The 27104-nt window shown below is 33.3% G+C and overlaps 1 protein-coding gene across 4 annotated transcripts in view; it reads left to right on the top strand.

Annotated features, from left to right (window-relative positions):
• The window catches only part of LOC127834702 (uncharacterized), a 39938-nt gene that overhangs the window by 7470 nt on the left and 5364 nt on the right, over window positions 1-27104 (top strand). For 2 of the 4 annotated variants that reach the window (XM_052360725.1, XM_052360724.1), the window contains exon 1: window positions 16791-17012. The exons of the other annotated variants lie outside the window; for them this stretch is intronic. In XM_052360725.1, coding sequence (XP_052216685.1) covers window positions 16946-17012 — 67 coding nt within the window. In that variant the 5' untranslated portion in view covers window positions 16791-16945. Of the gene's footprint in view, window positions 1-16790; window positions 17013-27104 lie in introns of those variants that run through there. 4 annotated transcript variants of the gene reach the window in all.

Below are 27104 nucleotides of genomic sequence, written 5' to 3'. Positions count from 1 at the left end.
TTTACACTTCATACGGCCATAATATCATTGTAACGAAGGTGGGTTACTATGATCAAAACGTCTAACTATTGGCTTGTTTGAATTTAACTATTAATTTCATACTGTTTTCAGCGCATATCTTCGTAACACTGTCTTTATCTAATAAAATCGTACATAGGTTGGTAAAATTGTATCTTACTCAAATTATTCATTTTAATTGTTTTTTACTAGTTTATCCCCAATACGGCATGAAAATCCATTTACAGAGCTAATTAAAATGGAAAGCAATGTGATAAAATAAGTATGCACAGTTACCTCATTAACGAACAAAAATAATAATGTTTTCTGGAATTTAATGGTTTCTCTTTTTCATTTCAAATGTTTATATTTATGATACTGTTTTATACTATAATCAATATATGTTGACCATTTTACACCTATTTCTGTATATTGGGTACGAGATTACTTTGGAAAGGTACCAGTTGACCAAAAAACAGGTATAAGTTGACCAGAATGGGTGTGTGTTTACCACAGTATGGGTTGAACAGTTACTTAATAGGTGTCTTCAAACAGACACATTAAATGAAGATTTTTCTTTTATAGACTTAAATGGTAGATCGATCTTGTTTTTCTTTGCATCTATAATGTGTAGCTCACTGGCCCAGTTAATATTTACGGTATGTAACTCAGGGGTCCTGAGTATGATCCTCACATGCGGTGCTGATTTTTTTCATGGGAGTTTCCTCTGGCGAGACTGCAGAGCCCTAGCATAGTACTGGTGAAACCCAGGAAGCATAATTAAGTGAATCTTTGCCTCAATGTAAGTTAAATACAGTACACGGGCATAACACCATACAAACAAACACATCAAGATGTTAGTACAAGAAGAATAATGGGGGGGTGAAGATTTCCCGCAAAGATGGTACTTAGATGATCAAAGCAGATCATATTTCTGTGAAAAAAGTATAGAAACTTAGATCAGCAAGTGTCATATCTGACTACGTAACAGTTATAATCTCTCTAACCTATCATTATACTACATAACGGTGACTTGTTTTTATAAATAAAAAATGATGTACATAAATACATTTGCAGATATGAGCCAACAGCAAAGAGCAGCTGTTCTTTTAAGGCAGGCAGCAGATTTGTTGAATGTCAACACAAGTGACAGGAGTACACAATACCAGCACCTGCACCAGTAACCTCTGTCAGTAGCATTAGTGCTGCAAAGGCAATTGTGCACCCGACAGTAACAGAAGGAGGCATGGACATGCATATACAGGAACTGTGGCAGTGTCAGCACTGGACTATTAATCCCAGGTGTAATCAGGTAGGCATCACTCAAGAGGCCTGTGTTAGATATTTGGGAACTACAGTCTATACCACACTAATTCTTTTCTATGCCCCCAGATCGAATGATCAGTGGTATATTGTTTAAGGCCTGTCTCTCTGTCATTGTATGTGTCTGTCTGCCATTGTATGTGTCTGTCACAAACTTAAACCTTGGTTAAACTTTTGCAATAACTTTTGAAATATTGAAGATAGCAACTTGATATTTGGCATGCATGTGTATCTCATGGAGTTGCACATTTTGAGTGGTGAAAGGTCAATGTCATCCTTCAAGGTCAAAGGTCAAATATATGGCTTCAAAGCGGCACAGTAGGGGGCAATGTGTTTCTGACAAACACATCGCTTGTTAATGTTAAGATTTCTATTGTTTCATAATATTTATGCATTAACATCTTATTTTACTGTGCAAACTTAAAGAAGTCATTTTTGAATATTTCCTAATTATTGTTTACAAGACCTTCCTGTACTTTCAATTTGTTCTGGAAAACCCCTGCATAATTAATGATGAGCAAAAAGGCTTTTAGCAGCTAACTCTAAAAAGGTTTATGATTTGAGTTCCATAGTTTAGGATATTTCAAACACTTTTGAATAATCAAAAAATTCCCAAATGTACCCGTCCTTTTTCCAATTGGGTAAAGACATTGCTGCAATACAGAAAATCTGATTCCACAACACAGCACTTATAAGTACTGTATACAAATAAACATGTGTATCGAGTTGAGTCAGGTTCAAACTGCGAAGGCTATACAGGTAACTCTGCTGGTATCAGTTTTAGAATGAAACTATTTTTTATGTCCCCCACTATAGTAGTGGCGGACATATTGTTTTTTACCTGTCTGTTGGTCTGTTGGTCTGTTTGCGCCAACTTTAACATTTTGCAATAACTTTTGTTATATTGAAGATAGCAACTTCATATTTGGCATGCATGTGTATCTCATGAAGCTGCACATTTTGAGTGGTGAAAGTTCAAGGTCAGTGTCATCCTTCAAGGTCAAAGGTCAAATATATGTGGCAAAAATCGCTCATTTTATGAATACTTTTGCAATATTTAAGATAGCAACTTGATATTTGGCATGCATGTGTATCTCATGAAGCTGCACATTTTGAGTGGTGAAAGGTCAAGGTCATCCTTCAAGGTCAGAGGTCAAATATATGTGGCCCAAATCGCTTATTTTATAAATACTTTTGCAATATTGAAGATAGCAACTTGATATTTGGCATGCATGTGCATCGCATGGAGCTGCACATTTTGAGTGGTGAAAGGTCAAGATCAAGGTCATCCTTCAAGGTCAGAGGTCAAATATATGTGGCCCAAATCACTTATTTTATGAATACTTTTGCAATATTGAAGATAGCAACTTGATATTTTGCATGCATGTGTATCTCATGGAGCTGCACATTTTGAGTGGTGAAAGGTCAAGGTCAAGGTCATCCATCACAAGGTCAAGGTCATCCTTCAAGGTCAAACATCATATAGGGGGACATTGTGTTTCACAAACACATCTTGTTTGTCCTTAAATCCAAAGATGATAACTATAATAAGTTATTAGTTTTACAATTGCATATACTTAACGTTTCTTAATAAGGCCTAAGCTCTTGCATAAGTCAAGCTAAATATTAAAAGATTTCAACCTTAACATGCCAAACGTGTTGTAAATGCAGGTCCATGGTTATAACTAATGACTACTTGTTGAAGGAGCTAGAAGAGACCCGGGAGAGACACCAGCACAGAGGTGAATCAGATTAACTGGAGCTACAAGCAGCTTAAGAAAAACCTTTAGGGACCAGTCTAAATGTTCTGATAATGATAATAGAGTGTGCTATGTGTTTTAATGCTAAGAATTTTGGCGCCTCTGTATCCAATATCCGAAGTGGTGTTTTATTAAGATTAAGAACAAATAAGGCCAAGAAACATTCTGCTAGTTGGAACAATTGAACTGTTTATTCAATCATGCAGCAATTTGTTGTTTGCCATTTGTGCATTTGGCATGCTTAAGCTCAACATAACATTAGAAAAAGGTATTTATTTCACATTACTTTACAAGCATCTTATTCACACATCTTGTAGATTGGTAAGCAGCTTTGTTCTTGCTAGATTTCAATGGTGTAGTTTTTAAGTAAAAATGACTTGCCATTCTATTTTGTTGTGCTGACATTTAGACATTAGTGATAATTTGTTTGCAGTGAACAGCCTAGGTTTAGTAGACCTAGTATTCAGTCAAATTGAGCCGCGTTCTGTTGAAATTTGCTTTGTGCCTGTGTGTGAAGTGTCGTCCCAGATTAGCTTATGTGTTCCACACATGCTTATCTGGGACAACACTTTCGGCCTTGACTGGATATTTTTTTTTCAAAATACTTTCTTTAAATGAAAAATCTCATAAAACCAGAAAGTGTCTTCCCTGATTAGCCTGTGCGGACTGTACATGTTAATCTGCGGCAACACTTTAGGAACATGCATTAAACCCCATTTTCCCAGAGCAAAGGTCAATTGTATTTATTTCCTTTCAATATCCACATGCCTTTTATTTTAGGATCATACAGATTCTATATGCCTATTTATTGTAAACTAAATATTCATTCATAACCAAAAAGTGTCATAAGATTTTTGTTAAGACAGGACCCTGAATTCTAGCATTAAATGAGGTTATGTGCTTTTCCACACTTATTATATGTCTTTTATAAGTAAAAGGTGAACACAAGCAGCAATATAATTTGCTACCAAAATGTTTTCCATATATTACTTCTTTTACATGAAAGAAGTTAACACGTGTAAAAAAAAGTTTGCCAAACAAAATGACAGGTAACAATCAGTTTATTTATTGTGCATCCAGGCATTTACATATAACCAGACAGTAGTGCAATTCACATGTATATGTAGGTTTTTAACTTATATTGCACCAGTTTATAGATTGTTTTGAAAACAATTGTATGATCATTGTAAAGTTGCATATGTCTAGTCATAAGCAGTATGTGTGGAATACACTAGCAACAGGACCAGAGGGATAATTTTATTGTCAGATGATGTTTATGTAATGTGTGCTTTATCCTAATATTTATTTAACCAGTATGCCATGTAAAACATATATTTTCTAATAAAATTGTAAAAAAGGTTGTTCAGTATTTAGATTATTTTGACACGCTATTTCATGATGGATGGCCTCATCCACAGTCATTACAAGACACACAACAACAACATAATTGAGCCTCGGTCTGGGAAAATGGGTCATAATGCATGTGTGTCAAGTGTGAATCAGGGCAAATCAGTGATGACATTTTTCGCTGAATGGAATTTTTCGATCAAAAGTCTCTGCCGGAAAGTGTTGTCCCTGATCAGCCTGTGCTGACGGTACAGGCTAATCTGAGACAACATTTTGAGCACATGCCCCTTGTCAAATAATAACGCACTTTTTACCAAAACACACATTTAGCGCACTTAAAAGTGCGTTAATTGTGTGTTTTTTGTTAATATGTGCGTTTTCAGTGTTCAAAAGTGCATTTAAGTGCGCTTTTTGTGCGTTTTTTCTATTCAAGTGCGTTATTTTAGTGAAAAAGTGCGTTTTTTGTGTGTTTTCTTCATCTGTAAGTGCGCTTTTGAGTGTAGATGTGAGCAAAATGTGTGTTTTTTATCTAAGAAGTGCGTCTTTTATTTAGGAAGTGCGTTTTTTTGTGTGTTTTCTTCATCTGTAAGTGCGCTTTTGAGTGTAGATGTGAGCAAAATGTGTGTTTTTTATCTAAGAAGTGCGTCTTTTATTTAGGAAGTGCGTCTTTTATCTAAGAAGTGTGTTTTAAGGTTTACAGATGTGGGTTTTTTTCTCACAAAAGTGCGTTTTTCTATTTTGATGTGCGTCTTTTTTAAGCATAAGTTAGTCTTTTATTTCATAAGTGCGTTTTTATCATATGATCTGTTTTAAAAGGATGTATCTAAAAAGACACATGTTTAACACACTTCTTAAAAAGTGCGTCTTTAACAACCGTTTAGCAAATGTTGTACAGAAATTGAACAAGAAACAAAATTGTTGCAGGCTCTAACAATTTATTTACATCAAATGATTAAACATAGACATATATCTCAGTAACCTGTAATAATATAAGGGGCAGTTTGAATAATTACTGGTTGTCCATATTAACCTGTTTAATGTTTACATACTTTATCATACAATTTCAATGCAAACCTATTGCTTACGTTTTAATCTCAAACATTTCTAAAAATTTCCACCTAAATCAGACTGTGCGTAACTAATTAAAAATATTGAAAGTGTCAAAAGTATTATGTGGGCTTGATAGTATCAATTATATTTCCTCAACATAAATAAGTATTTGAACTTTCTTATACTGATATTTATACCCTAATACAATTAATGTCTACCACATTGACCATAAACATACATTTTAAAAGGCAATTAAAATAATATTTATACTATTAATATTATTTGCTAAAACCATTCAGCATGTTATATTTAAATATTTACAATTAAATATAATGTGTTAAGGGTGCTGTGTATTATTCAATAAATATTTTGGTGTTGAAATGACTGCCTTATCAGTATTTCTCAAATTATGCAATTTTTGGCTTAGACACAGCATGGTATCAGATAAGAGAATAGCCAGTCCCTATCAAACCTCCATCTAAGCCTAACTAAGGGGTGTTGATATACTTTTGATTTGTTCAGGCACCATCTATTTGAGAACAAGCAGCATCAGCAACTGACTTTAAGCTAGAATTAAGACTTATTATTCAAGTGTAAAATGTCTTGAAATACTTTCAGCATGAAGTATTGTGTGATGAAAAAAATGTGTATTTACTACAATGTGTAAATCAACAATAAAGGAGATTAAAAGTGGGTGGTTAAAGACATATAAAGTGATATGGTCTAGTTCAACAACTGCCTGTATTTTTGGAATACTGAAGAACAGTCTGTTGTAACAGGTTCGTATTTTCAATTCTGCATCCCTTTTTTATTTAGTTTATTGAATTAATTATGATCATTATCATATTTATGTATTGTCACTGGGAAATGTAAATGGATGAGTAAATGTAATGCAATTTTAAAGAAAAACAACACCATTTGAATTATTATGGCTGTATTTTATGGTTATTGTCATCTTAAAGTTATTTATACCTATTTTTGGTCATTAATGAACAGATTTTTCCCCCATATTAAATGAGAACTTTTAAATTAAAAGGTTAAACCCCATGGAAAGAATGTGCATCATGGCATCGCCTGCCAAAAAAAGGAGCAAAAGAGAGACTACCTGATGTATGGACTTGAATACCAGGTTTTACCCTGCACAAGCTGGCCGACATGAGGAGAACAGGAGTGGGAAAACCGCGCCCTCTCCTTGACCAAGAAAAGCTGAGTTTGTTTAGAGGTAAAACTATACAGGGTACTGGTTATTGCATTTTAAAGGTGTCACACTTCCGACCAGTCCACACAGCAAAATGAGACCACGTATCTTGGTACATTTTCGAACAGTATTTTGTATCAAACGTATTTATTTATGAAAAGCGTTAAGTCACATGTGATCAGGGGTTTAAAATTGCAAAATAAACAACCAAAAACAACAAGCAAACAAACTAGTTTTGATTTAAATTTATAATTTTTATAGCAATAAGATTACCATAACAGCAATATTCAACACTTACATTATAAAATATCTTTCAGGACCTGATCAAATGAGAATATGCACGAGACGCATCGCGCAAAGGCCATGACAGTATAATAGTTGCAAAGAAGTTTGACCGGCTGGTGGCAGACTTGGAGAGAAAGATGAGAGCTGCACTCCGCTGCCTCAAAGAAATGCTGAAAGGCCTTGATTGATATGCATCTTTCTTATGTATATAGCTGTTCGTGTGTATATACTGTACATGTTATTATAGTATGCTATTATTTTTTGTTTTTTTATAATCAAATTATGTTTATATTTATTTCATCAAATTGCCATTGATATTTAATTACTCATGTATGTTTAAAAATGTTGGTGTACATTAAAGTATACAATTGAATTATCTTGTAATTATTAAAATACACAAATATATATGTTTATATAATTATTGGTTTTTATTGCATATCTGAATTAAAAAAAACTTTTAACAGCATATAATTGAATCAACTGTTAAGGCAAAAGATGCACCTTTAACGCACATGTGTGCTTTTTGTGAGTGCATTTTTTGCTCCCATTCATGTGCATTAATTGTGCGTTTTGTGTGGGTTATAACTGCGCTTAACGTGCGTTAAATGTGCGCTTTTTGTGAGTTAAATGTGCGCTTTTTTATTTAAAAAGCGCACATTTAACGCACATAAAAGCGCACATTTAACACACATGTGCGCTTTTATGTGGGTTATAACTGCGCTTTTCGTGAGTTAAATGTGCGCTTTTTAAATAAAAAAGCGCACATTTAACTCACAAAAAGCGCACATTTAACGCACTTAAAAGCGCACATTTTACACACATAAATGGCAGTCAAAAACGCACTTATAAAAAGCGCACGTTTAACGCACATTTAACGCACATAAAAGCGCACTTTAACACACATGTGCGCTTTTATGTGGGTTATAACTGCGCTTTTTGTGAGTTAAATGTGCGCTTTTTAAATAAAAAAAGCGCACATTTAACTCACAAAAAGCGCGCATTTAACTCATAAAAAGCGCACATTTAACGCACTTAAAAGTGCACATTTTACACACATAAATGGTAGTCAAAAACGCACTTATATAAAAAGCGCACGTTTAACGCACATTTAACGCACATAAAAGCGCACATTGAACACACTTATAAAAAGCACACGTTTAACGCACATAAAGCGCACATTTATCCACAAAAAGCACACATTTTCTTGTTTGTTTGTTTTTGTTAAAAACTCACTCGGTAAGAAAAAGCGCACAAAAAACGCAGTGCCAATACCGCCACGTTTAACGCACGCAAAACGTACGTAAAACGTACATTTCACACACTTTTTTGAGAAGGGGCATTGGGTCCAATTGTCCCAGAGCCAGACTCAAATGTTAAAGCAATGCCCGTTAAATTAAGAAATTTATCCAATAACAAAATAGTGGTTTGCTATTAAATGAAAATCTCATTATTGTTAAAATAAAAAAAGATTATTCAATATTTACAACAAGATGCAATTATCTTTCCAAAACAACACAATTGGCATTTCATGTAAAAGCTATTCACACACTAGATGATAAATTAAACTGGTATTAATGATAAACAATACCATAATAAAGAAGCACAGACAGTTCTCACTATTCCATTCATAGCAATTCATATTGATTTCAACAACAACTAGAAATGGCGCGGCAGAGGCCGACGCGTATCCCGACGCCGCATGTTTGACCCAGGGGACACCCCAGGGTTGGTAATGGGGCCATGCATAGTTGCGATTGACCATATTGTCATAAGAGATATTCAGTATAATTTGGAAGTGAATCGGTGTAGAAATGAAGAAGTGAATGTCTTCGTTTGAACATGACATATCTTTTTTATTAACAGAACAGAACAGAACAGAATTTTTATTTTGACTTAAGCATAACAAGCTTATCGTCATATACAAATACATGATAATGTTACAGACATGCGTGATGAATATAAATAATAACATTGTATAAATTACATTCATCAATTCATAAATCACTCATCACTGGAGAGTGAGAGTGCTCTAATTGCAAGTTATAATGTGACATGGAATACATATAAAAACATAACATTTTTATTGCGTAAATCGATTCCGCTTAGAATGGCCTTTAAGAATGGCCTTTAAGGTCGCCGTGGTGTAATGGATATGGTGTCCGCCTAGCGACCGGGAGGTCAGGGGTTCGATCCCCGCTGTGGGAGCGTTCTTTCGATCTCCCATATAGACACCAAGTACTGGTTCTAGGCCCAGAAAACGGACTCGAGAGCATTTCAAATAAGTAGGAATTACTTTCTATGCAATCGAGCTAAAATAAATAGGTTTAAACTAAACTAAACTAAGAAAAGGTATGGTTATGGAGGTCTCTATGTGCAAAATATTGCATTTATTTTCGCTTAAAGTTGTCACTTTTACATTGAATTATAAAGGGAAACTATTTAGTATATTATGACCTCCAAGCAAAACAATAGGCATTATGTAGACGGATAAGTTTTTTACCCTATCACCGCTTTTTTTACGGAGGATTCCAGAGATTGTCGATGTTTCACGGTTGATACCGGAGATTTTGATTTTGATGTTTAGAGTGATCTCCCGGCAATAGTAATTTACGCTGCAATTTGCGCTGGAATTAGGTTTTTTAGTACTGGTTCCCAATTTCGCATGTGAACTATTTATAATGGCGGTGTATTCAAAACCGAAGACTAATTCTAAATCAGAGACGCACTAGCAATTGATTTAAGAAGTAATATAGATCCACAAAGATATTAACAGCTTGTTAAATTCAGTAGCAACATAGCCAAATGCGCATAGTTAAACAAAGAACGCAGTTAGAATAAGCATTAATACAAATTCCAAAAGTTTAACTGCAGTTGTCAATAACACACACGAAGTAAAGATATATATGAAGTAATTATAAACTTATCAATATGTGACAATGAGATGAAGTGTTTGCATTGCAAATGTAAATAGGCAAAATGCAACTACCATGTATCAGAAAGCATGTGCTAGTAGTTAAAATGAGACTGTCATTTAACATCATGCATGGACTGGCAGATATTCCCTTCCATAAATTATTACCTTAATCAGATTACACATTTTATTTACACAAAGTGTTTGTATTACAACACATTTAAAAACGCTTATGGTACTCATTATGTTCAATATATGCATATGCTTTTAGAAACCGTCACCAACTGTTTCAATGTGTAATGTTGTGAAAACATGTTTTTTATCTGTTTTTTTTCGGATTTTAGAAATTTGATTGTTATAAATTCATTAAAAGCAATATTATTGCACATAACATATTATTTATTAATTAACTTTGGTAAAAGAATATACAAATACGCCACGAAGGCAGATATTGCTGATCTCTAAGAGATATTGCTGATCTCTATGGTAATCATTATAGTTTCCCGATATCACATACATATATCTAGATCCTTTCTTGTAAAACGGTTTCAGCTCAATTACTCAGTTAAATGAAACAGAAAGAGCTAATTTATTAAAAAGTGATCATTGAAAATGTGAAACTTTATATCATGGTTAATAAATTATAATGACTTGATAATGGTTTGATGGCTTGATTCAAGGTCTATATGATAAGTGTAATGAATAATACACAACTGGTTTTAGCCCAATAAATTGAGATTTATTTATGATATTATAATGGCACTTTGCATTGCACATGGTGTTTGTTTTGCAATTCAAAATTACTGCAGTAAAAATATTGTTTCCGCTCAATAGCTTAACATGAAATTATCTATCTATTATCTATTAATTGTCTATCTTAATTGTCAATGCATTATTGGTTCAAAATATTATCTATTGTTTAAGAAGTATAGCTTTACATATTCAATGAAGGTACCGGTTTGTCTCTTAAAATGACTTTGTAGTTTGAGATTCAAATTAAAAAGAAATGTCAGCATACAAAAGGCAGCCATAAGCGTATAAGCACATTGTTCTTCAATAGGTTTATCATAAAAAAATAAATGTTTCTTTGTTCCTGCCATAGATAAAACAAAGAAATGAACTTGGTGAGGGTTGATACGCCTCAAATAGACTAAACATGATATCCCTCCCCAGTGAATTCCGTTCAGCTTAATAGTCATGCAAGCTCAATAGAAGATATGTTATACCTATTGAAATGTTACTAAAGTAGAAATAACATTAATGTTACATATCATTTTGTTTAGTTTAAAATTACAAATTTATTCTGTGTACATATGTTAACCATGATATCTATTTTCTGCACTACTGTTAACTGGTATTGCAATAGGTTTTGAAAACAATGAATTTATTTTGATAAAAAAAAACAGCATGAAAAACTAGAACACTTAAAGTTCTTGAGCATATATAGGTTGTTTTCCACCTGCCACTTTTAGTAATGCATTATTTGCAGTAAAACTGAATTGTAACATGTATTCTTGTAAAATTGCAAATTTTAAGGTAGTGCACCCATAATGATTTCCCGCGATTTCTTTGAAGATTGAAGAGCCAGTTTAAAGTTGCCGTGGCTGAGCGGTTAAGGCGATAGGCTTGAAATCTTTTGGGATTTTCCCGCGCAGGTTCGAATTCTGCCCGCAACGCATACTTTTTGCGATGCATTTTATTTCTTTTCTAATGTAATTTGATTTAATATAGCATATAAGCTATGTTAATTATCCCCCCGTTTTTCGGAGAAAAAGTGGGGATATTGTGGTGATGTGCGTCTGTCCGTCCGTCCTGGACACCTGCTCCTCCTACACTATTAGCACTAGAACCTTGAAACTTACATACATGGTAGCTATGAGCATATGTGCGACGGTGACAGTGACGGAATTTTGATCTGACCCCTGGGTCAAAACAAAAGTTATGGGGGTTGTGGCGGGTCCGGGTCAGAGATTTTTACTCATTTTTTTATGTTATTTTACATTAAATTCTTCATTTCTGCACCGATTTACTTCAAATTGATACTGAGCCTCCTTTATGACAATACAGTCAATCTCAACTATGCATGGCCCCATTACCAACCCTGGGGCGCCCCGGCCACATAGGCCACGCCCACCCAAAATTGCCTTTTACTATAATATCTTCATTTCTACACCGATTCACTTCAAATCTATACTGAACCTCTCTTATGGCAATACGGTCAATATCAGCTATGCATGGCCCCATTACCAACCCTGGGGCGCCCCGCCCACATAGGCCATGCCAACATAGGCCACGCCCACCTGAAATTGCCTTTCACTCTAATTTCTTCATTTCTACACCGTTTCACTTCAAATTGATACTGAACCTTTCTTATGACAATACAGTTAATCTCAGCTATGCATGGCCCCATTACCAACCCTGGCGCACCCCGCCCACTTACGCCACGCCCACCCAAAATTGCCTATTACTATAATTTCTTCATTTCTACACCGATTCACTTCAAATTGATACTGAACCTCTCTTATGACAATACGGTCAATCTCAACTATGCATGGCCCCATTACCAACCCTGGGGCGCCCCGCCCACATAGGCCACGCCCACCCAAAATGGCCTTTTACTATAATTTATTCATTTCTACACCGATTCACTTCAAATTGATACTGAACCTCTCTTATGTCAATATGGTCAATCTCAACTATGCATGGCCCCACTACCAACCCTGGGGCGCCCCTGCGTCAAACATGCGGCGTGGGGATACGCGTCGGCCTCTGCCGCGCTATTTCTAGTTATGTTTGTCGTGCTGTACACTGTATTGAAACAGCATGGAACTTAAATGTACATTGTAAGGTAATTATATTAATATAAATCAAAGTAGGTTAAATACATCAATTACTATATACCATTAAATGTGCTTGTTTATATTTTATGTTTTCCACAACTGCCTCTGATGCGATTACATGTTTCTCCCTCATTCAGGTATTCACGGAACGTTTTTGTCCTTTTTTGCCTAAACTGCACGCTAAAATGCCCTTTTTGAAAGTAATGCGCCATGCCCCTTTGCCCTCCTGGGAAAAACACTATATTGTAATGAGCACTGGCAAAATTATTACTTCCGGTATTCATAAGAAATGTTTTTATTACATGGACTTTTTCCCATCTTTGTGAAGTGGCCTTTGGCCCCTCATTTTGTGAAAAAAATGAGTTGAGAACTGTTCTAAATTGTGAAAAATTGTTTAGTTAAATAGTTAAATTGTGAACATTTGAGTCACAAGCTTATCAAATGTTTGAAAAACTGCCATTCTCTAAGAAGGAAATAAAGCTCTGCAATATTTAACCAATGTTCATGCCTCACACTTATCCAGACTTTGTGATGCAGAGACCATCGAAGCTGTTGCTGAGACTGTATCCACCTCCTCAAGGTCTGGACTTAATGTGCCGCACATGATTGGTGATTCGGAAAATCCTGTGCACTTATACGATTGGAAAACTTTTCTTGCCCAGTTGTTCATACCCTTGACGAACATTTGAAAGTACCAACATTTTCTCATTGATGCTGGTAAACCAGGCTTGGTATTTTGTTAAACAAGTGAAAAATCTACAGTTGAAACTCACTGTTTGTTAAACTTTAAAGAGTGCTGACCTCTTACCATCAATGTCTAGCCAGTCTTGCCCAGCCTGAATTAAAGGACCTTGACTCAGTATCGCCTGACAATGGTACCTTTATGAGGAAATAGGGCAGTTTTTTTAAAATCAGACCTCAGTAGACAAGCTACCTGTCCCAAGCCGAAGTAAAAAAGACAAACTGTCTGTGTAACTCAGAAGTTGCAAAAAACATGTGCCCTATCCTATCTTTGTTTGTTTTAAGGTTGAAAATTGTATGATCCTGTTTGTCAAATAGCCTTAGATTATTTGTTTTGATTACCAAGTTATATGTTATTGTTTACCATATAAACTGTTCATTGGTGAACTTTCCAGCAACAATTACTAGTGTGAAAATTGTAATATTAAATTGGCCTGTGGCATGGTATTTTCTAAATTGAAACTTATGATGTGATCCTATTAATGTAAAATGTCATGTCTTGAAACATGTTTTATAAAAATTGTCAAAACATTTAGCCATATAAATAAACCACTGTCCATGTGTGTTCATTTATTATGACAGGTGGTAATATATAAGTTTTGTTGAAGCTCATCATACCCATGATTGCGAAACCCATTTACATGTAAAATAAGAATGTTGGTTGCTATGGAAACATTATTTTGGCATTTACTTATTTGTTGATAGAATTAATTCTATTTATATGATAATGGTATTATGTTTATTTTAACTGATTTATAGAAGGTATCTTTTAATGCCTTAAAAATAATACATGTTCATCTTTAATTGTTCTGAATTTGAAGTACATGTTGTTATGCCCCCCTTCGAAGAACAGGGGGTATATTGCTTTGCACATGTCGGTCTGTCAGTCGGTCGGTCGGTCCGTCCACCAGGTGGTTTCCGGATGATAACTCAAGAACGCTTGGGCCTAGGATCATGAAACTTCGTAGGTACATTGATCATGACTCGCAGATGACCCCTATTGATTTTGAGGTCACTAGGTCAAAGGTCAAGGTCACGGTGACCCGAAATAGTAAAATGGTTTCCGGATGATAACTCAAGAACACTTAGGCCTAGGATCATGAAACTTGATAGGTAGATTGATCATGACTTGCAGATGACCCCTAATGATTTTCAGGTCACTAGGTCAAAGGTCAAAGTCACAGTGACCAGAAATAGTAAAATGGTTTCCGGATGATAACTCAAGACGCTTAGGCCTAGGATCATGAAACTTAATAGGTAGATTGATCATGACTCGCAGATGACCGCTATTGATTTTCAGGTCACTAGGTCAAAGGTCAAGGTCACGGTGACCCGAAATAGTAAAATGGTTTCCGGATGATAACTCAAGAACGCTTATGCCTAGGATCATGAAACTTCGTAAGTAGATTGATAATGACCGGCAGATGACCCCTATTGATTTTCAGGTCACTAGGTCAAAGGTCAAGGTCACGGTGACCCGAAATAGTAAAATGGTTTCCGGATGATAACTCAAGAACGCTTATGCCTAGGATCATGAAACTTCATAGGTACATTGATCATGACTCGCGGATGACCCCTATAGATTTTCAGGTCACTAGGTCAAAGATCAAGGTCATGGTGACCCGAAATAGTATAATGGTTTCCGGATGATAACTCAAGAACGCTTATGCCTAGGATCATGAAACTTGATAGGTAGATTGATCATGACTCGCAGATGACCCCTATTGATTTTCAGGTCACTAGGTCAAAGGTCAAGGTCACGGTGACCCGAAATAGTAAAATGGTTTCCGGATGATAACTCAAGAACACTTACGGCTAGGATCATGAAACTTCTTAGGTACATTGATCATGACAGGCAGATTACCCCTATTGATTTTCAGGTCACTAGGTCAAGGTCACAGTGACAAAAAACATATTCACACAATGGCTGTCACTACAACGGATAGCCCATATGGGGGCATGCATGTTTTTCAAACAGCCCTTGTTATTATTTGTGTTAATTTATGGCGGTTTGACTATGTGGGTTTCGTAAACAAATTGTAGTTAAATTGTTTGGTCAAATAATGTTGTTCTTTGTCGTGTTTGCTATGTATGGGAAAGGATTTACTAATAAAATTAGGTGTTTTTGCTGTTCAAAACAGTAAAAATGGATATTTTATCTATTTGTTGCAATGGTAACCATGGTTACCATCAGCAAAATGTCTGTACAATAACATTTTTACCAGCATATATGTATGGCACTATTAAATTACATATATGATGTTTACTTTGTGCAAAGTCTTAAAGGGATTGAAATCAATACACTGTAAAATATATGGATCTTTTCTAAAAAAACGACATGTTGCACTTTAACTCAACCTATTGTCTTAGATTCTTTGTGTTACTATGTATTAAATAAACACCATGTTGAAATAAAGATCATTGACTATGAGCAGTTTAATCATATATTTGACAAAAACGTAAATACTTAGTTTTTTTCCTGATATTTAAACAATTTTAATGAAATTTATGTATTTTATGTAAATTCGTTACCATAGCAACCGCTGTATTCAAATGATTGCTTTTGTTCGCACATAAAATGTAAAAATCATGGTCAATGTAGCTAATGCATTGAATCTATGTGTGAATGCTACACGGTAAATACATGTATACTGTATTTACAAAAGAGTTTGTTGTCAATGTCAATTTATATAGAAAACCATTATTTAGCTATAAGATCGTATAAAGGGTGCATGTGTTCAAAACTTAATATCTCAAAAACTATTATAGATAGAAAACTAAAATTTTGGATTTGACATATGCTTGCATTCATCTTTTAGAAAATGACAAAAAACGAAAATGTGATTTTTCCTCGTTTGTACTGATTTCTGTAGCCTATGACACATATGATTTCCAAAACGTATTTTTGCAAAAGATAATAAAACGAACTTGGAAACGGAAAAGTTCACAGTATAATATGCCTTCATTACTACATTTTATAACGTGACGTTTTCAACACTATTGTAAATAATGTGTATCATTTAATCATATTTTAAGTGACTAACCAAGCTCGCAACATTTTTTAGTGCAATGAGTAGTAAAGACATAGACAAAGGCCAACTCCGCGCTAATGTACGTTTCTCCATGCAAACAGAATCGTGTAGTGGACAACTACGGATTCACACATGTCTTTAATAGACTCATTTGCAATAAAATGCATGCGTCTTGATGTATCATCTACTTTAAATTCCGAATTCATTTGAAATGAATACGTGTGTACGTTGGCTTACTTATCGCAGCCGGTGGATCAGCATTAATATCCGATTACTTGGTTTAAAATCTAACAGGAAGTTTTAAACATTGCTAGTGAGATGTGCAGGCCTGCATGCATCACTGCGCATATTTTGTCTTGTCAATAAAGTGTGCAATAAACGGTGACATTGAAACGTGTCTATCGCGTTTGCTTTGCTGAACATTACAGTATTTTTACAATTTAAACCTGATTATTTTAAAAATGATATCTTGCACGTTTTTCTGGACACTGGTTCTATTTGGAAGACAAGGATATAGTCAAGCTCAAGGTAAATTTAAATATTCATGTTAATCGTTAATAAATAACCATGTCTTGTTGGTAATATTAGATGTGTCCATAGCGTGATAACTGTTAAATATTCATTGTTAATATATTTTACGTCTTGCATTAGAAGAGAGTTGTAAAACAATCTTTTAACTAGCATATCAAATGGTAACATTATGTTGTGGATAACAAGTTATTAATTGTATTACTATGTTATGTATGGAAAAAATCACCTTAATGATACGTTCCAGACAATATACATGCACAAATAACATGCCCCATATTAATCGGACGAGAAATATATGTTTTGCTTTTTAGCGATATATTTGCTGTATGCAATCTTTATTTTCAACATAACTGTTAATAAATTGATCATTTTTCAACAACACAATTTTAAGTTAAATGATTGTGTCGTTTATGTAATATGCGTAAAGGCCACAACAAATTGATTACATGTTCGATGGATATCCCGCACCTAAAAATCTTAAAACGAAATAAAATTATTTTTATTTTTATTTTGCGCCCGCAGCAACAATTTGTGCTCAGCACATATTCGTTTAATGATTTAGTTTAATTTAGCCGTCTGCCTCGTTGTTTCAGCGAAATATGTTAACGGAAACGTAATTGCTTCGCCAGTTGCAATCAATCAAAAGTGAACTCATTCAGGCCTTCAACCATTCCTACTTTGTTTTGGTTTGAAAATGACACCAAAGGAAAATTATGTTCATATGATGTATTTATTTTGACATGTTGTGATTGAAAATGAAAAATCATTGATTGGACTAAACAGCAAATACTTTAACTTTAAAAATATGTGTTTAGTCCTTACCAGTTTTACTTCTATTTCTACAGATTGTATTTGTTTTGCCTTAAGATTTAAGCTGGTTCTAGTCATTCGTGATTGCATGTTTCTTGGAAAAGTATGTTGTTTTTACCCCCCGCCATAGGCGGAGGGATATTTTTTTGGCGTTGTCCGTCTGTCCGTCCATCCGTCTTTCCCTCCGTCACTTTTGTGTCTGGAGCCATATTTTGGAAGTGCTTTGGCGGATTTCATTGAAACTTGGTATGAGTATATATATGGATAAGAGCATGATGCACACCAAATAGCATTGTACACCATCTGTTAATAACAGAGTTATGACCCTTTGTATCCTGAAATAATGCTTTTGTGTCCGGAGCCATATTTTGGAAGTGCTTCGGCGGATTTCATTGAAACTTGGTATGAGTATATATATCGATAAGAGTATGATGCACGCAAAATGGCATTGTTCACCATAGGATAATTACGGAGTTTTGGCCCTTTATATCTTGAAAAAATGTTTGTGTGTGTGTCCTGAGCCATATCTTGGAAGTGCTTTGACGGATTTCATTGAAACTTAGTATGAATATATATGTGGATAAGAGGATGATGCACGTTGGCGTTGTCCATCCGTCCAGAAAAATTTTGTGTTCAGAAGTATATTGCCGGGATTGTCAATTCAACAAATTTGCTTGTTTAAATTGATTTGATTAAAAAATTGTTCCCTCTTTTTGCTGTACTGCTATTGTTATAAATATATATAATAGTACTAGTCATTATACTAGAATGTATACTAGTCTTTTTTGCACTCAAATTAGATCAATATATGTGCTATGTTAAAATATAGTATCAATTATATATACAATATATTTTTTTCGCTTTTCGCTCGCCTGCGATTTAAAAAATGGAATAAAAGTAAATTTATTTTTATTTCGCTCGCTCGCTCCATTTCTGGTTGGCTAAAATCCATAGAACACATCATCAATTTGTTGTGGCCTAACATGTTTTGTTAGTTTTTGTACACTATTGATATTCGGACTTGAATACATAGTGATGATTAAAGATGTGATTGTCATGTCAAACGAAGTGCATTACAAATTCATCAGGTCTAATATCATATTGCTTGTATTGCATGTATAAGACTGCACAGTCTAATCCGGAATGACACTTTACGCACATGCATTAAACCCCCTTTTTTCACAGAGTTCCACTCAAATTAATACACTAAATGTGTTCACGTATTTCGAAAAGGAATCAGTATAATATCCGATGTGCTTCCCATTTCAACTATTTAGTGACTCCATTAGTCAATCATGAATCTGTTTTGTTTTTAATATGATAAACGGCATATAAATAACTGTAACGACGAAATAATACTTTGACGTGCAAATGTGTACTAATTCAACATTTCAATACTGTGACGTTGATCATGTTTTGTTCATTGAGAACACATGACTATACTTACCAAATAACCGTACGCAGTGATTGATCAAAACAGTTCTTTGATACCTAAATGTATATTTGAACTCATCACACGCATTTTAAAAATGAGGCAATATTTGAAAAGACGTCTACTTTAATCTTTATAATGTATATGAGTGCTTTACACTTCATACACAAAAGAACGTGAAATAAATCGTTCACCAATCTCATATTTTTCTTCACGTATGATCATAACCTTAAATTTAACACACGCTAAGATTATAACCACATCCTAAAAGAGACATACATATATTATCTTGAACGAGTTGTCATATCATACCATATTTTATTAATCGAGTTCAGGAATTTTGTTAGTAAGCGAACCTTTTGCTAGCTTACTTACGAACGTCCGGGACGAGTTTACTATCATATGGTATGTAATGACAACGAGTGTTAGATCGTTTTTATCACATGCTTTTAAATGAGAAAATTAAATAAATATGTACGCAGACAAAATGATAAATCTCGAATGTTTTTTACATTTCATGACGTCATTTGACGTTGCCAAGTCATTTCAACAAAATAACATAATGCGATTGGTCAATCGAACGATAACTAAGCCAATGAAAATGCTAGAACAGTATATTACACATGTGTAAAATAAAAATATATGTAATGGTTATATAACATGGGAAAACAGGGTATGGCAAGTGATAAATAGTTTTAAGAGTTGATGTAAATGATTGTTAATTTCATAAAATCTCTCTATTGGTAACCCTTTTGATTATAATGTTTGATTATAATGATATGAGATCATAGTACCTAATTGAATCATAAAACTGGCAGATGATCAGTAAAAAATAATGGCAGGTGCATAAGATTGCCTTCACTGCATTGTTCTGTTATTTCGTCAAATTCACTACGTTGCAAGCTTGTTCATATCAGAACCGAATACAGGTAGCACAAGGTAAACCAAAAAATGGCGCATTTTTACTTAATTTAGCAGGATGTATTCAATTAAATCAAATAAAATCATCACATGCATTATTGATCTCAGAAAACTCCTGCACATTTTCAAAAAAGGTTCCATCATGTTTTAGAATAAATATTCCTCAAAAATATTATTTTAACCAATTTCTATGTTTAGACGCAATATAACCCTTTAGGCATTTACCTTACGTGGAAGTTGTTAGTTCAGTGTTTGTACATTAATTTCCTGGCGGTAGCGTAACGGTCAATACAAACAGGAAGGTATGTAAACAAAAGGACTCGAAATGCTGTTTCAAATTGCAAACTAGTTTCATTATATTAGAGGAAGTTATGTATTACAAAAGAGAAATATCAGAATTGCTATGGATATTAGGTAATCAAACTTTAGTCGTAACCTAACATAACAAATACAAATGACAATATGAACATCGAAAAATAAAAGGACACATGCTCATTTGTAATACCTAATCAAAGTATGGTAATGACCAGCATATATAATAAGTTATTTGTTTACAATATTATATACACCGATATACAAATGTAAACACGTTAACCAACGTACGTATTTGAAACGAAATAAATAAGTATCGATGGATATGCATTTATAAAGCCCTTTAGGAAACTTGAATATACAATCATATGACAAGTGTATGAATTTGATTGCGCTACTGGGTAGTTGCATATTTGTTGTTGACAATGTTTGTGCAAGATGCTTTTGTGCAATACCAAGGAAGTTATTATTGCTTTAGTACTTAATGTTAATTAACACGATATAACTCTAATACATTTATTACGAATACATCATTTCAGCTAAAATCGTAAGAATCGTAGGACTATGTAAGTCGAAATCGATAAATAAATACGATGTATATTTACATTTCTACCTTTTAACTACAATTTCTAGTAAGCTAGCATGAACTAAAAAACAACGTTTAACAATGTTTAAAGGAAGTATGCTGAAGTTTTAATGAAAATATTTCTATCTCTAGAATTTGATAAATTTTTGCATTTAGCTAGAACCATATGTTGTGGATAAAAAAAAATCATGGGTCACCAGTGTTGTTAATTTTTCAATTTGCACTTGAACAATAACATAAACAGCTAAGTATATTAATTAGAAAATATATTTAGTTTGACTTCAGATTGTTTTTTAAAAACATAAATCAATTGATTTATGTTATTAATCAATTTTAAAACAAAAACAAAATAAGTTTACATATGAAAATTAATAAAATGCATAAATGTCTTTTTTATATTTACATGCCTTCCTGTATCTAGTTTTGTTTTTCAAATTTAATTAAATGTTTTATTATCTATAACTTAATAAAAATATGAAAAGAAAAACATAGGTCACCAGGGTCGTTTGTTCACAACCGCAGTTTAACTGCGTGCAATTAAATACAATTTAAAACACAGTGGAAACCATGTACATGGTGCAGGTCAAAACACATACTAGTACATGTATTGCTGTATGCCAATGAAAAGGTAGAATTAAATGTAAATGAAAACACAAATTAAGTGTAGCAAGATCAGTAAAAGTAGGTTAATACAGCATCCAATTGAAAAAAAGATGTTTACAAAACATTTAAAGGGGCATGTCGACGGTATTAGTTGTAATTCTTGACATTCCTCAACCTATGTTTTAATGCATGCCAATTCAAAAGAAGATTTAAATTTAAGTGAAAACACAAATTACGTGTAGCAAGATCAAATAAATATAAGTCTATACAAACCAAACACAAAGAAGATAATCGAATACATTTAAAGGGGCACATCACTTGTTTTTTGTTGTAATTCTTGACATGACTTTACCAATTTATTCTTTTATGTAAATGCAGATTTGAATATAATGACAATAAAAAATATATCGAGATCATTTCATTAGGTTGATTAAGTATTCAATTAACAATACGTTTGCAAAACACTTAATGGGGCATATCAACGGTATTAATTGTGATTGACTTAATCAATTCACTGCATATCAGTTGTATGCATTAGTTTATATAAACGCAGTACAATATAATTGGAATTACTAGGAAAATACATATGAAAAACAATTTTATCTTCACAGTTCGTGTACGATAAAAGCCTAATCCAACACGAGTATTGCATTTTTAGGAAAACGTTTACATACTACAAACAAGTTTGCATGTGAATAGTAGGCAATTAGGACGTTTATGTAAAACAATCATTCACTACAAACAATAATGACTTTTTTAAAGTATAATAATCTTTTAGTTGTTTATACGCCACTGTAATGTAATAATACTGAAATCAGTATTTTGTTTTTAAATCTGAACTGAATCACATATTTTAAAGTACAGAATACCTTTTAAGAACGTACGCGGTAGTTTTAACTATTTTTTATTACATATAGCATACTGTTTGCAAGATCGATCTTTGCTGATATTAAAATGAAATAAAACGCGAGGGCGTCGGGTGTTCTTATTTGTTTTATTGAGCTTTGACTTTGCCTTATGCCTTAAAGAACAAAACTTAGCACACAAGTGAGAAAACTGTTAAAAATAATTTAATTCTCGGTGTCTATTTTTTGATTATGATTAAAATTGTATTTCAAATCCTAAACAATCAAATGGATATCAACCAAGTTATTTGAAAAATAATATTGTTTTTTCTTACTTTCAACTTTTAATACCTTCCAGAATATAGGTTTCATCCCAATGTACCCAAATGGTTCGTGGATTATCAAAAACAAACAAGAAAACAGATTAACAAGCAAGTTCGTTTAATTGATATCCCTCGCCACATATTTTGTTTGTGACAGACGGGCGGACGTACTGACGTACGGACGGACCAGGACAATTCTATATCCCTCCGCCTTTAGAGGGGGATATTAACTAAGATACTAACTAATACACTAAATAAATAAACATCCAATCCTGTTTGCTCAATGCGGGTCATTGTTCTGTCAAATGTTAGAAGAATATATCTTATTGAGAATCCATTATATACTTGTATTTTAAAGGCTGTTGTTTTCCCATTCCAGAATACGGGCCTCATCAAATTGCCCTATGCTACACGTGATTGCATGTTGTGCTTTACATATTTCAGCGTGTCACAAAAATAAAAATAAAGATTTAACAATAAGTAGGTAGTAAATTTAGATTGCATCGCATTCGTTTTATCCGACGTTATGTGTGTATTATAAATGGGTTGTGGTACCAGCGTGTGTTCAAATACTTTGCTTAACGATTGACCAGCGTGCAAAATGCTTTGTGTGCATCAATGTTTTTTAATCAATTGCTTACCAAAAACACAAAATGTTATATTTTTTCAAATCATAATTGTCAGAGAAATACATTAAGGGAATTAATAATATTCAAGTATTACTATATGCACGTGTGGCAAGATGCAACCACATCCGCACATGTTCAGACGAATCAGAGCATCGTGATATGAATAATTTTAATTCATAAGATATTCTATGAAGTAAATTATCTCAAACAAAACTACATAAAAGTTTATATCTTAAGCCGTTGTTTGGAGAATTAAAAATTATAAAAATGTTCCAATTTATTTTGTTGAGCATAACATGAAACGTACATTAATTACAGTTTATATATAACACATTATACTTTGATGGCATGTTTTAAATATATGATGATTCAATAAAAAATTGCTAAAGCGAAGCCATCCATTTTAAACAAGTCCTACTTGCGACACAAACATTTTCAATTATAAAGAAGCATTGACTGTTTTTTTTTCCATAATGAGATTCATGCTTGTTGTTACAATTACGCAATAAGAAAAGTGTGTGTGGTCATAGTGATGATGGTCGATTCTTATTGTGTAATTTAGGGGCTACAAATTGTTTATCAATTTTGTAAACTTAATAATACTTTATTTCTTGGTATCATTTCCTTATTGAATATGCATCACGTTTGTATTCGAATATCCGACAAAGCATACGCTTACTGCGCAACCGATGTTTACAGTCAAAACAAATTTGCGTAAAATTAAACTACCGCGTACGCCGTTAACAAAATGTATATAGCAATCGATGTTCAATGCCGCTATCTTAGGAGAGGTATTCAATGTGTTCACTTTGTCATTAAACATTTGCGTATACTGTGTTTATACAATTTAACATCGATATCAATTTTCCATATATTGTTGCAAATACCAGATATTTTTAATTACTATGATACATATATTGTTGACATAAAGTTGATATTTCCGTTCTTTAGAACTGTTAAAATATTTATGTTCGCATTCATTGAACATATAAGAATACTTTATATGTCTATTTATAGAGAAAAGCAAGCAAGTATTAAAATATATTGCATAAATAAACACGTTTTATAATACCATAGATGTTTAACAATTTAACACCATAAAAGGACAATAGCGACTATTAAAATGAATTTGTTTTTTTCTTCAAATGAATAACAGGTGAAAAAAATGTGTGTTGTTTTACCTTAGTGGTTCATTTGATTCAGCTTCGACTTTTCTGATATGTTTTTTTCATTAACCGATCGCAATAAATATACTTTCTTTGATAACAAGTTAATACTTTCTTTAATAAATAGGTAATATATCGCATTTTTCACATTGAAAGTAATCGACCACGTAAACATGTATATTGAGCAACAGGAAACGAGTTGTATGTTTTACGTTTATAATCGTTTTAACGCCACTGCAAATATGCTGCTAGCAACGAGAGTTTTTTTTCCTTTTAGCGCATGCATCGTCTCCAAGTAAAAGGACGAACAGTTGTAACTAACGATAAGCGTCCTTTTTAGTACATGTTTTTGCAATAACAAGGGTTTCAGTTCATCGTAAACCGAAATTATTTAATATATATAACTACAGTTTTCAACATTTTTTGGAGTGTCAATGGTGTTTTGTAATCTCAGCGTGTACAAAAATCACAACAGAAGGGAACATAATGACATTATCAGGTTTGCAAAATTGTCCTGCTATTTGTCAAGGAAGGATCTGTATAGTGTTTTGTTTGTAAAGTTTAGGTATTATTCTACGTTATCTAATCCATCAATCATGCTATGTTCATGTGCCGTTTCGGTTGTCATAAAGAAGATAATTGATGAGATTTTCTTGTTTGTTTGACCCTGATTTTATCATAATGTTTAAAGGGGCCTTTTCACAGTTTTTGGCATTTTTTTAACTTATTCATTAAATGCTATATATTGATAAATGTAAACATTGGATCATAAAAGCTCCAGTAAAAAATCAAGAAAAAAATTAAAAAAGGGAAAAGAACATTGTCCGGAGCAGGTTTTGAACCAGTGACCCCTGGAGTCCTGCCAGAGTCCTGAAGTAAAAACGCTTTAGCCTACTGAGCTATTCCGCCGAGTACACATTCGTGACGTATTTTATACCTTATATAAGCAATCTTCGTAGTTTCACAAAATTTAACGACAAAAACAGAACTCTCCAAATTATTCAATCGTTTCGCGTTGCAACGCTTTATAATTTTTAGGTTTTAAAATCGTCAAAAGATGCATATAATGGCTATATTAGAGCATGGTTAATGTTCAGTATTACTGTTTCCTCACAAATATCATAACTAAAACGAAAACTTACGAATCTGAAACAACTTTTTTCAATTTTGTCAATTTACCAAAGCGTGAAAAGATCCCTTTAACTATTGTTAAATCATTGTTTGTTGTGGAATTTTTGTGTAATGACTGTAGTCTGTTTTTTTTAAAGATTTTATTTACACAAAGCTGTGCAAACATTCCACTTAAAGTATTCTGCTTTCACAATACGTATTTTAATATGAAAATCTAACTGTTGAACAGATAACAACTGAAAGTCTGTGACCTAAAAAGGATTGTAAAATCAAGTGTGTGTTACAAATCTGTGTACAATCCCACATTTCCATGTAAGAAATGGCAACTTCATTCGTAATAACAGCATCAATGAATATTTAAGCCATGTTATAAATTTAGTTGATGATGTGTATCAGTATAATTATTAAGGTTTATATTCAAGGTAGACTTTGTAGTCGTTAATGTCCGTGTAAATGACTGTTTTCATTATCAAGTTAAACATGACATCAACGATGTTTTCAAAGCGACATACACAGTTTTATAAGTCGCTATTGAAACGAACTGTCAAGTACACAATTATGTATTTATCGACTTAAAAGTGCATATATCGATGATGCGGCAGCTTTTTACAACAATTTATTTTTTTCGGCTCATCTGGTTTGGCATATTAGTTTATCATTTAAATTGTGTTTATTACTTTCGCAAATTGATATTTTGAAATTGTGATTTTGAATTTAAATTATTTGATTTTAATTGCTTATAATAAACTGGTTTGATAATACTTTAACCCGCATTGTGAAGCTTATGTTTTTCTTGTGCTATTCTGTTTTATTTAAAGCAATTGATTAAACAAAGATTTTTTGAGAAAAGGGCAACTAATATTTTGATAAGCATACAAAATTTAGTTTTCAAAGAAAATATTACTTGGTGGACATACGTTTACGCTTTTGATAAAGTAGTCGAACCAGGAATGAGATAACCGTGAAAACAGCTAAGCCCATTCTTCTTTGTAACACTATTTTGCCAGCAATGCATACATGTATGCTAAACTAATAAATGAACATTATATGTCATTTAATTGTTTTAACAGTCATCCATAAGTTAGCATATTGAGCATTCTCAGTATGCAAGGTGAATCTAATATTTACTTTTTTGTTCCAAATCAATATAATTCTATGTAAATTGATTTCTGTTTACATTTTGTTTTTGTTAATCTAAATGTGAACAATGTCTAAACGTCAGGGTGAACAAGGTAATTTTTCATGTTGAATCCTTTGATTTTTAATGAGTTTGTCAATGTGTTTATTACGTGTGCAATAAACAGGATATACATTGAATCAAAACCATCATC

Source organism: Dreissena polymorpha, chromosome 6 (assembly GCF_020536995.1).
Source record: "Dreissena polymorpha isolate Duluth1 chromosome 6, UMN_Dpol_1.0, whole genome shotgun sequence".
NCBI classification, from domain to species: domain Eukaryota; kingdom Metazoa; phylum Mollusca; class Bivalvia; order Myida; family Dreissenidae; genus Dreissena; species Dreissena polymorpha.
Note: the sequence above shows the minus strand (reverse complement) of the source record. Positions and strands in the feature narration are given on the sequence as shown.